The sequence below is a fragment of the Zerene cesonia genome, chromosome 20 (assembly GCF_012273895.1).
Source record: "Zerene cesonia ecotype Mississippi chromosome 20, Zerene_cesonia_1.1, whole genome shotgun sequence".
Classification (NCBI taxonomy): domain Eukaryota; kingdom Metazoa; phylum Arthropoda; class Insecta; order Lepidoptera; family Pieridae; genus Zerene; species Zerene cesonia.
This window is the reverse complement of record NC_052121.1, coordinates 8,067,249-8,079,004: the sequence shown is the minus strand read 5'-3', so window position 1 is coordinate 8,079,004 and position 11,756 is coordinate 8,067,249. Positions and strand designations below refer to the sequence as shown.

General features: G+C 32.0%; 1 protein-coding gene across 1 annotated transcript; it reads right to left on the bottom strand.

Moving 5' to 3' along the window:
* Positions 1–827: 827 nt before the first annotated feature.
* LOC119834870 (15-hydroxyprostaglandin dehydrogenase [NAD(+)]-like) lies at positions 828–4,972 on the bottom strand. Its single transcript, XM_038359388.1, has 5 exons — positions 4,874–4,972; positions 3,758–3,994; positions 1,570–1,743; positions 1,180–1,331; positions 828–1,040 (listed from the first exon to the last, which is right to left on the bottom strand). Exons 1-5 carry the CDS (start codon positions 4,970–4,972, stop codon positions 890–892), a joined length of 813 nt encoding a protein of 270 aa, XP_038215316.1. The 3' UTR covers positions 828–889.
* Between the last annotated feature and the right edge of the window lie 6,784 nt (positions 4,973–11,756).

Below are 11,756 nucleotides of genomic sequence, written 5' to 3'. Positions count from 1 at the left end.
TAACAAATATTATTCCAACTATTAGAATTATAAAAGTGAAAGTACATAGCTGTCTGTCTGTCTACACTAACCCAATTGTGGATGCAATATTTGGTTAAAGATACCTTATAATGAAAAAAATGGGAACGGTAATTATTTCAGTTTTCCTTACACGAGCGAAGCCAGGTGCCAAAGGATAGTACATGTTAATGTGAAAATAATATATTTTTTTATTGTCATAGTGAGCATATGCGATAAGAAAAGGAATGAGAGAAATGGAAAGGGTGAGCAAAAGGAAATAGGTCCTCCGGTTCCTTCACTCGCCGTATGAAACACAGTATATATTATAAACATAATTCTATATCACGCCAGTAAAAAGTAGTATAAAAATATTTACTGTACGCTAGTCTTCTGTGGGGGTGTGGTACTTTCCCGGTGTGAGCTGGTACAATTCATGCCGAAGCGTGCTCGACTCTCGCATAAAATATGAGTACGTAAATTGTTTTCAAAAGTAACATTTTTTGACAAAACAGGAGAAAATAAAAAACAATTGTTTCATGTCGAGCATTTTTAATTTAAGCATACCTGCTTACCGATTTTAACTCAAATGAGGAAATAATACATATTATAACTTTCAAAAATAATAAATTTTTTAGCTTTACAATTACATTCTTCTGGATAATAAACGCATGAAATTATTGTATTGTCAACGATCCTTGTTAATTAATTAAATCTGTCCGTTTAATATGGTCAAACCGAGACTACAAGAATTAGTTACAACCCCTAAACAGTGAACATAATATAAGTTAATAAAAATACATCAAAATCGTATTTAGACATTGGGCCAAAATAAAGTATACGACGCATCGTGAATTTTCAACCGGATTATACCTTAATTCTTTAGAAAGCTTTATTGAAATAAAGCTTCAAGTAATGCAGAGTAGGCTTTCTTCACAGCAGGAGTGATGTCTTTGGCTTTCTTGTCGTTTGCCACGAGCCAGGTACTAGCACTTTCGCCTTGTTTGCAAACCTCAATTAGACCTTTTGCAGCCGACTCTACGCTGTAAAAATAACTAAGACTCATCTTGGATAGTTACCATTGATACATGCCATAATATAGAAGCTGAGCGTACTTGTATTCTAGTAAATTTTTATAACAGCACAAAGTAACATTAAAAAATTTTATATGGTATAACGCACCTTTGAATACGATTTTTTTCTATTATTTCTGTAACATGTGGGTACAAATCACAAAAACTATGTAGTTTTTGTTTAGAAATGAGACTAGTATTTGTTGGGCCGTAACAAACCGTCAGTACTTTAACACCTGTCGCTTCATAATTTTCTTTGGTCTGAAAAAATAAAAGTGAAATCTTTGGTATGTCACATTCGTAAAACGAATCATTTAAAACGGATTTGTCATTATCAGTTTCAATGCTGAATTCAACATCTTATGAGGCTTTACTCTTTTTTAATTTTAGTATAGATGTAATGTATTACAAAAAATAATTCATATACTCGTAATGGTAACAATTTTTTGTCAAACGAATGTATATATGAAAACTTTCCAGAGACTTCTATCCTTCTTACCCCAATACAGTTACTGAACTGCAATACTGCGCTCTTAGTGCCTTGGTATATGGGAACAAAAGGAGCTTGGACTATTCCTGCTATAGAAGATATGTTGACAATAGTCCCACCTTTACCAGACTTGTCTTTACGCATAAATTCCCATGCTTTTAAGGTACTGGTTACGAGAGCTGTCTGAAAAGAAAGATGTTTTATTATTTATGTTAATAATACATACGTTAGTTTCCATTTTGTTGATTTGATGATGTTATCAGAAGCCCTACTAGTCACCTACTATCCGTTTACTAATATTATCAATATATAGTTAGTGAGCATGGATTTATTATGAAATTTTTAGGGGAAATAGTAACTCACAAAAACGACTGAACGGAATTTAATGAAACTTTGCAGTAATAAAAGTTTAAACAAATACTTACTTAATTGTAATAAACAATTATATATATTATTATAGCTATGTGTGCTTTGACCCTCTATCTATAATGTAACAGCGTCTATATGAGGGTAGTCTCCTATGAGAATGAATAAATTGAATAAATGATTATGATTAATATAGTTTACAGATATAGAGACAGAGAAGTTGCAATTTCTATTAACCCTATGTTTATTTTCGTTCTATCACATTCTATGTTCCAAGCCCAAGCATTTCTGGAACATTTATCGACCGTTGTTTGTCCTAACCATAGATAATATAATACTATATTACCTATCACTAACATCTCAACTGACTTGCCAACCGCTTGCCGACGTAACCCTCATTCCCTTTATTTTCCTTTCTCTATTTTCTTTGATCCTGAGACTTTCTCAAAGATAAATTGAAATATATTGTTTCTGACCCTCGTTCGTCCAAAAATCTACTTCAACTGGCCACGTAGAAGCAGAATTTTGTCAGAACGGGACACAAGTCCCGCATAGTAAAGATACGACAATTATTTTCCAGTTCACTCCAAACTTAGGTATGGTAAATGAAAATGGGAGTTCCCTTAGAATTCAACGTGTTAAATAATTAATAATTTTTAAAATATTTTGGGTCTACTCTGAGTATTTTATAATATAAGTTATTGTAATAGAATTTTGTAGCGCCTAAGTTTTGCACACTCAATTCTTTTAAATATAAATTTATCCTTATTGTTTGCTTATAGTAGTCTAGAAAAGATAGCGATAAGACAGCTGTTTTTACATATTTATCGTCTATAATTTATATGTATAATGTACAAAATCTTTATCATTAATACTTAACAATTTGGTCGAATAGTTCTTCAATAGCGATAAAAATAAGATAAACGCGATAAGGGCACATATTATTTCTAAATTAATAATGCGGGGAGCCCTATTGTATGCCTTTATTATTTCTCAATAACATTTAAGTACTATGCGATTCAATTAAGAATTGGCAAGTCAATGACCTTTATTCTCTTGACTCTTACATAAAATTATAATACAACGGTTATTTATTGCTTCTTATTGCTAATTTATTATAAATTGTTCTGAACTAATAGCTCAAAAGCATAGTAAACTCATAATATAGTTACAATTACAAGAGCTACATTGATATCAAATTTATACTATGGTGTTGGCGGGGCGGCTACGCAACGACCGTTAGAACGGGCGAAGCCGCGTGCCAAAGCTGGTTATAATATAAACATAACATGATTTTCCTTAAGGATATAAGAAATCTACAGAATCAACATTTATCAACTGATATTATTATGTATCATTAGATTTCATACGCAACAATCATTCATTTTTATCATCATCTGTACATATATGTGTATTGCAGGAAAATGTTAATGCATATAAATGTTGACATCAAGTAATAGTACGAGAGGAGATTCGGACCTGATCAAAATTATTTCTGATCTTGTGTTTTGATTTTTGATGGAAAATTGAAGTTTTGAAGTCCAGAGCAAGTACACGTTTTTAAACAGCCATTGAACAATTAAATTAAAAAACTTCGTACAACTACTTACTAGTTGTACAAATATATAGGAACTAGCTGCGCCCCGCGGTTTCACCCGCGTAAGTCCGTATCCCATAGGAATATCGGGATAAAAAATAGATGTTGGCCGATTCTCAGACCTACCCAATATGCTTACCAAATTTCAGAGGAATCGGTCAAGCCGTTTCGGAGGAGTATGGCAACGAAAACTGTGACACGAGAATTTTATATATATAGATAAATCATACTCACTACGTTCACTTCAATCGCCTTCTTGTACACCTTAGGACTATCGTTCATCAGACCCGCGTTGTTAATAACAAAGTCGATATAGCCGTATTGTTTCAAAACCTGATCGTAAGCAGCAAACAGTTCTTCATCATTGGTGACGTCACACTTTATGAACGAGACTCGACCTGGGTATTTGGAGTTTAGATCCTGTTCTAGTTGTTTTCCCGCATTAACGTCGATGTCTGTTATTGCGATATGCTGTAAAATATTTTTAATATGTCATTATTTTAAACCATCTGCGACCCGCGGTTTCACCCGCGTAAGTCCGTATCCCGTTGGAATATCGGGATAAAAAGTTGCCTATGTGTTATTCCAGTTGTCCAGCTGTCTACGTACCAAATTTCATTGCAATCGATTCAGTAGTTTTTGCGTGAAAGAGTAACAAACACACACACACACACACATCCTTACAAACTTTCGCATTTATAATATTAGTAGGATATTAAATCAGAAGTTTTGCAACATAATAATGAAGATTCAAATGATATCCAAGAATATGTAGTTATAGTAACGTGTTTAGTAATATCGCATTTTTTATGACACCAAAGAAACGAATCATATTAATTTTTTAAGTTTTTTTTAATGAGCAAGCAGTGCCTACATCATGTGAAGGATAAATCACTTCATAATAAGTCATTTATTTGTTTCTCCTCACAATTCACAATCACATGACAGTGAGGGACTGGTGTCTGAAATGGTATTAACTGGTATCACAGATCAATAGGTCTCCGAAGAATGCATTTTCTAATTATTCAGCTATTTAGGTAATCGTTTTAAATAAATGAATTTTAATAATTTAATTTGAATTTTAATTGTTAAGTATTCGATAAATATTTCTATAATTTATATTATAAAAATCCTAAAACACCTTACTCGACTTCAAATAATATTATAAAAACAAATAAATAATACAGTTGTATATTCATATTCAAATAATTTCAAAACAATAGTCGATACCCGTATAAAACAACTTGACCGTAAAAAGAATGAAAATTTACTTAAAAGACACGAGAAAATTTAGTTTAAGAGTCAGCAAAGAGTCCGCGTACAAAAAAAAGAAATTAAACAAAATGTCACCTTCACTCCTTCTTCAAGAAAAAGTATAACAGAAGCTGCACCAATTCCAATCGCTCCCCCCGTCATAAAAACAACTTTTTCCTTCAAATCACTCGACATCGTACAGCAAGTAACAAACCAACTTACTTTGAAGACTGTTAATTTACACACTGATGTTAAACGTAAATTTATCCCTATTAAATATTTTATAATTTATCTCATGGTAGAAAGATAATCATGCCAGGTTTGAGATAGAATGAGTCATTGATAAGAGTGTGTGTGTGGATAAAAGAACTTATAAAATTATAGATTATGTTTTTTTTCTGACACTGACGCATATTTTCAATAATTATTTTTAACACTATTTATACCGCCTTTATATAGGTGGAACTATAACAAATATATGAATGAGACCACACGGATGGCACCTACTTTCTAATAAAATAAAACACTATCGAAATCGGTTCTCTCAGAGCTGAACACAACAACGTAGGTACAGTGAATGCGAAAGTTTGTAAAGATGTGTGTGCGTTGGTTACTCTTTCACGCAAAAACTACTGAACCAATTGCAACGCAATTTGGTACGTAGATAGCTGGACAACTGGAATAACATATAGGCAACTTTTATCTCGATATTACTACGAAATACGGACTTACGCGGGTGAAACCGCGGGGCGATACAAATATGATATGACAAAATTCCAACTCCATACAAGTATTGATTTCCCTTTGCAAATAGACAAATATTGACTCAAAGAATACATGTAATCTTTATTTCATGTATTCGTCAGTATTCAAAATGAAAATATTATTTTATTCAGCAACACAGTTGTATTAAACACGACTATTTACCATTCAACATTTCATAAACAAAGAGGAAAGAAGGAGCCTATATGTAAATAATAATTACCAGCATACAAATAAGAAAAAAATCATAAAAAAATGCTTCACTCTGTAAAAATTTATGAGAAAGGTAACAAAACATTGATAACCTCCTCCTTTTTTGAAGCCGGTTGAAAATAAATTTAAATTCGTTTGCGAATGTTATCAAAATGAAATATCAAATTATAATAATAATATTCTGTTATCAATACAATTCTTAAGTAAAAGCAATATTTATGACTCATATACTATTTGAGTACATAAATAGCTTGATAAAAACATAAGAGATACCACCATTACCATTGATACATATTGTTGAAATTCCCCATTGAAGAAATAATGCAGCCATTTATTACCTAAATACATGAAACGAATAATGATTATAATATCACTTGTTTCAGTAAAATTATTTTTAAATATGTATCAGTCCTCATTAGAGTCTTTATTAAAATCTACATTTAAAATAGTTATCATATCTTATTTCAAAGTGTTAAACCGAGAAAGCGATCAAAAGTTACCAATGTCCGCCCATGAATATTCGCAGAGGCACTACCTCTGCGAATGTTCATGGGCGGTGATGAACGGTTTTCATGAGGCGAACCACCAGTTCACCAGTTACACGTTATGTCATAAATAAACCTTACGGATCAGGATTCAATATTCAAACCCATGGGTTTGCCCTGACTTGGTATGTGATACACAATTCGGCAGGGCTGCAAATCCATACTAATACTAGCTACGGGTAGTATTTTATTTATTTTTATTTAAAATGCACGTAATTTATGATTTTTTTGGAGAACAGCAGTCATATTACATTCTGGACTTTTAAATATATATTCGGAACTAACAACGGACTTAATTAATTTTATATCATAATTTTATTAAAACAACAAAGGCTTGTATGTGATTAATTGCCGTTTATCTACCCCGGATGAAACAAGCTAAAAATATCGGGGTGAAAACTATACCATAATAGCGCCCCGCGGTTTAACCCGCGTAAGTCCGTATCTCGTAGGAATATAGGGATAAAAATATATTATTCTAGTTGTCCAGCTATCTACGTACCAAATTTCATTGCAATTGATTCAGTAGCTTTTGCGTGAAAGAGTAACAAACACACACATCCTTACAAACTTTCGCATTTATAATATTAGCAGGATATTAAGATAGCATTATAAAGCTGAAGAGTTTGTTTGTTTGAACGCACTAATTTCAGGATCTCCTGGTCCGAATTGAAAAATTCTTTCAGTGTTAAATAGCCCATTTATTGAGGAAGGCTTTAGGCAATATATGTACCGCGGGTGAAGCCGGGGCGGACCGGTAGTCGTTAATAATCGTCGTCGCCGATTTCAAATCGGTTTACGTGACTAATTCATTTTTGGCAATTTTTTTCCTCATTCATTAATGATAATAACTGTGATGATAAAATTGTATAAAAACACTTTAAATTGGGCGGTAAATATGATAATGTTCTAGTCCATTTACATTAATTCTAGATTTCAATCCGCTGCTTCGCCCGCGTGGTCTACATTTGTACTTCCCGGATTTTTGAAGAGGCAGACATTTTTGATGATTCTAGTCTCTAGTCTCTACTCCGATATCTGGTAAACTTGGAACCTATTAATTTATCATGACCTTTCCATATTTTTCATGTCCTTATCTTTATATTAATATTCGCGAGTTATTTTTTACACCCCGTGTACATATAGTACGTAAACCTCTAAAATGTAGCCTGTATGTTTAACCTAATATAGATCTATCACTAGAACTTCGTCATAATTTCTAATGGTTTATACATGATTGACGCACATACAAACAGATGAACAGAAAAAAATATTACAAACATTTATTTTATGGTATACAAAACATCCAAAATGCAATAATATTTCATGTGGATACCGAAATGATCTGGTTACAGTTTTCAACCGACCTTAGCAAAAACAAGGAGGATCCGAATTTAGCAGCTTTTTTTTTGATAATCAACCCTACCGATTGACATGATTCTTTTTGTGTTTTATAGTGTATTCTTGTCATTTGGTCCCATTTTAGACTTTGAAGTAGTAGGTACTACTCCAATCGGGAGGTCCCCACATACAAGGCCGTGGGTGATCTTTTCTATAGAAAATAATTAAAGTGTACATATAAATGTAGAAAGCCCCATGATCCTTACTTAATATTATAAAAGTGTGTTAGTTTTTCCTTCTATCACGTCCCAATAGAGCGATTTTATGATATGATTTTTGTAAATGCATACACATGTATATTTAAAAAGAAAAGGATGGTAAGGTAGGTAGGCCGTAGGTAAGAGTACAAGTTCTGTATTACTTTTATCTTAGAAGCTGTACGATATATCTTAAAAAATTATGTATTCGAATTGATATCAAATATTTTCAAGTCGGTTGAAAATCCATTTATAAAAAGTGAGACGCTGCTAAGTTTTTAATATTCATATGAAAGATGTAGTTCGTACATTGTAAAATATAAAAATCATATATAAATCATAAACGAAGATTTTATTCATTACGTTAAATACTATTTACATATTATATCCAAGTAATAGAAGAGTACACAATAACATTTGTTTCATTTAAATATTTAAATACTTTTTTATTCCTGCTCCGCTCTTTTTTATCGAAGCGTGATGTTATACAGCCTACAACCTCCCTGTATCAAATATTCCTACAACGACACGATACCCAAAGAAAGTAAGGTAGTTAGCAATATCATACCTACTCATCCTTTTTGACCTCAAACTCGCCAAGTATGTTACGATTACGATCTTCCATCAGATTGAACTGAATTTTGGGAGATAATTTTCCCTTAATAGATACAGATATTTATTATTTATTGTATTTAAAATTATTTTGTTAGTTCTGTTTGGTTCATATTGCTTTATGAAATGAATGAAATGAAATGAAATGAAATGAAATGAAATGAAATGAAATGAAATGAAATGAAATATTCTTTATTGCACACAAAAACAATTAAATTAACAAAAAAATTGGAAATGGAAAGGAAAGGGCAAACGGCGGCTTTATTGCTCAAAAGCAATTTCTTCCAAGCAACCCAAGTTAGGCGGAAGTAATAAAAAATTAAAGATTTGGAAGACAGTGTACACAATAAGAAGAGAAAGGACATAATACATAATAGAACAATGATAGTACAAAAAAAAAACATGCAAAAAACAAAAAAAAAAATAATAAATAAAAAAAAAGAACAAAGCAAAGAAATGAAAATAAACACACAAAACCAAAATACAAACAAAAAAAACAATGTACTTAAAATGTTTGCAAATAGTGATCTTTTACCATTTTTTTAAAAGATTCCAGCGATTGTGCTTTCCTAATATGAGTTGCCCAGAATGTGCAAAACTAAATCCTGTAAGTAATTAAAAACGTTGTACACAGTCAGTCGTCCGTATAAGACGTTGTGTCATTTCATATTTCCTTAATTTATTTTGTATTGGTAAAACTCAATCAAGTTTATAATCTATGGTATATCGTGTATCAGATAACACTTCGTGAAGAAGGAAGTACTTGAAAAAAATTTAACGAATATATCTGAAAATTTCTTCCTTTACAAATTGCTATGTAGGTACGTTATGACTTATTAATAGCACAAAAGTCATTTATATTAAGGCAGCTTTCAATAACCACTATCTTAAAAGCATGAGAGTTTATGTGTGTGTATAGTTTATATTGTCAATGTAATCTTCTATTTATCGGGAATAGTCGAAGTTCCTTTGTGCCTGTATTTCAAATCAGTAAATGTTTAGGGGTAATAGGAAGGGTTGCACTCTAAAGATATTTCGTTTTTACTTATTTTTATTATAGTTTTTTTTTTATTTGATATAGTGACTATAACCAGAAAAAAACAGTTAGTAGCGTTATAAAATAAAATAAATAAAAAAATATAATATATAAGCAACTTTTTATCCCGATATTCCTAGGACTTACGCGAGTGAAACCGCGGGGCGCAGCTAGTATGATATATAAGCACGGCAATGAAAAACCCAGTCGCCACATAAAAATGCCCATTATGATTCCTTAGTTGAACAGGCTAAAGATTTACTAATCTTGTTGATTACTTCAATATTCATATTTAAATTTACAGATATTATAGCGCTAGTTATGGTTTTTGAACATTTCAGGCATTTACTGGGTACCGTCTTCTTTCACCTTTAAGATTAAAATAAGATAAAACACGGTTATGTTATAAAAACATTAACTTGCAACAATTGACTTACTATTTGAATATCGTAATATTTCAAAAGCATAATTATAATGAAATGCAATGAAAACCGTACAGCTGATAATAAATGAGATTGTAAATGTTCGAATTTTTTATTTTTATAATGGCAATTGCTCGCTTCATAATTTTTGCTTTGATTCTTTCTTTCTTTTTTACCTTTAAAATTATTTCTAAATCCCATATTTTTTTATTTAATATAAAATAATAAGGACAACAATAAATAAACTGACCCCTGTAATGCGTTTCATTTCTTCCATTACACAATTGGTGCACCGATTAAACTTAAAAAAAATTAAAAATGAATTTAATAGTCTCCTAAATCGGCCACTGCCTAGTAGATACTAATTTAAAAAGTATAGTAGTTGAATCTTTTTTGTGACCCTTTTTAATTATGATGCCTACATTTTGTATGGCGTCTAAAAGCAGTCATCTTGGTTGACTATTAATATAGATTCTATTCATACTTTTTTTAAACTAGTTTGTCTGCTTATTGGTGATAATGTTGTTTTATTTCCACATTCATTATAATATTAGCGAACATTAGAGAAAAATAAAAAAAATAAATAATATAGCTTGTTCATAAACATTACAATAATATATAAAATACTAGCTGGTGCGCGGTGCGCGGGCTGCAAGCAGCCCGCTTGGCTTATTGCATTGACCAGTATTATCAAGACTTAATAGATGGTGCGCGGTGTGCGGGCTGCAAGCAGCCCGCATGGCTTTCTTCGTAGACCAGCTTTACCAAGACTCATTAAATGGTGCGCGGTGCGCGGGCTGCAAGCAGCCCGCGTGACTTTTTGCGTGGACCAGTCTTATCAAGACTTAATAGATGGTGCTCGGTGTGCGGGCTGCAAGCAGCCCGCATGGCTTTTTTCGTAGACCAGCTTTACCAAGACTCAATAAATGGTGCTAAACATTACAATAATATAAAAAATATAACTGACATTTTTTATTGGTTTGACAGGGCATTTTTTTTTTGACGTTACTAATTGCTCCATACAACGTGTCCAAAACGCATGTGCTAAGTACTGTTGATGCATCCATGTCACTCCATATTTAAACAAGATGCGCTTCAAGTTATGTGAGGGCCTAGGCACATATACTACTGCGTTTAGGGGAGGCTACCAAGTGCTTCAATAATATACCACCACCATTAAAAAATACCAGAACTATTTCAAATTGTAGATTAGAATATAAAGTGTAAATTTTTTAAACTTTATATTAAGTGGTGAGTAAAATATCCCGTTTAAATTGTAAGCAAAAAATTGTAGTGTGTGGTTTATAATTGTGTAACTTGTTTATAATTTTTATAGGTTGGTATATATGTTTAAAGGGGCTGTCCTTAGGCAAATAAAACTAAAAGATTAGAAGAAATTCGATTGCTGAGGCGGGATCACGGGTGGCCGAGAGGCTAGGCGTTGCTACTGTATGGCAAGAGGACGCGGCTTTGAATCCCGCCTCGTGATCAATTTTTTTCTATTCTTTCAAAATGTCTCAAGTATATATATGTATAGAAATGTAAAAGTATATGTATAATTAGGAGTCTTTTCTCTTTACTGTTTTTTTTGTATTACTTTTTATTATTATACCACGCAAAATGAAAAGGCACTGTCTACTCCATGTGTTACAAGGGGCTATTGAAAACCATGTTGTGTAAAAGCCCTTCAAGCTCTTGCATAACTGAAATGAAATGATGAAATGATTTATTTATTTCCATATTTAAACAATACAATCAAATACAATGAAAAGAAATAGTATATGAATAGTT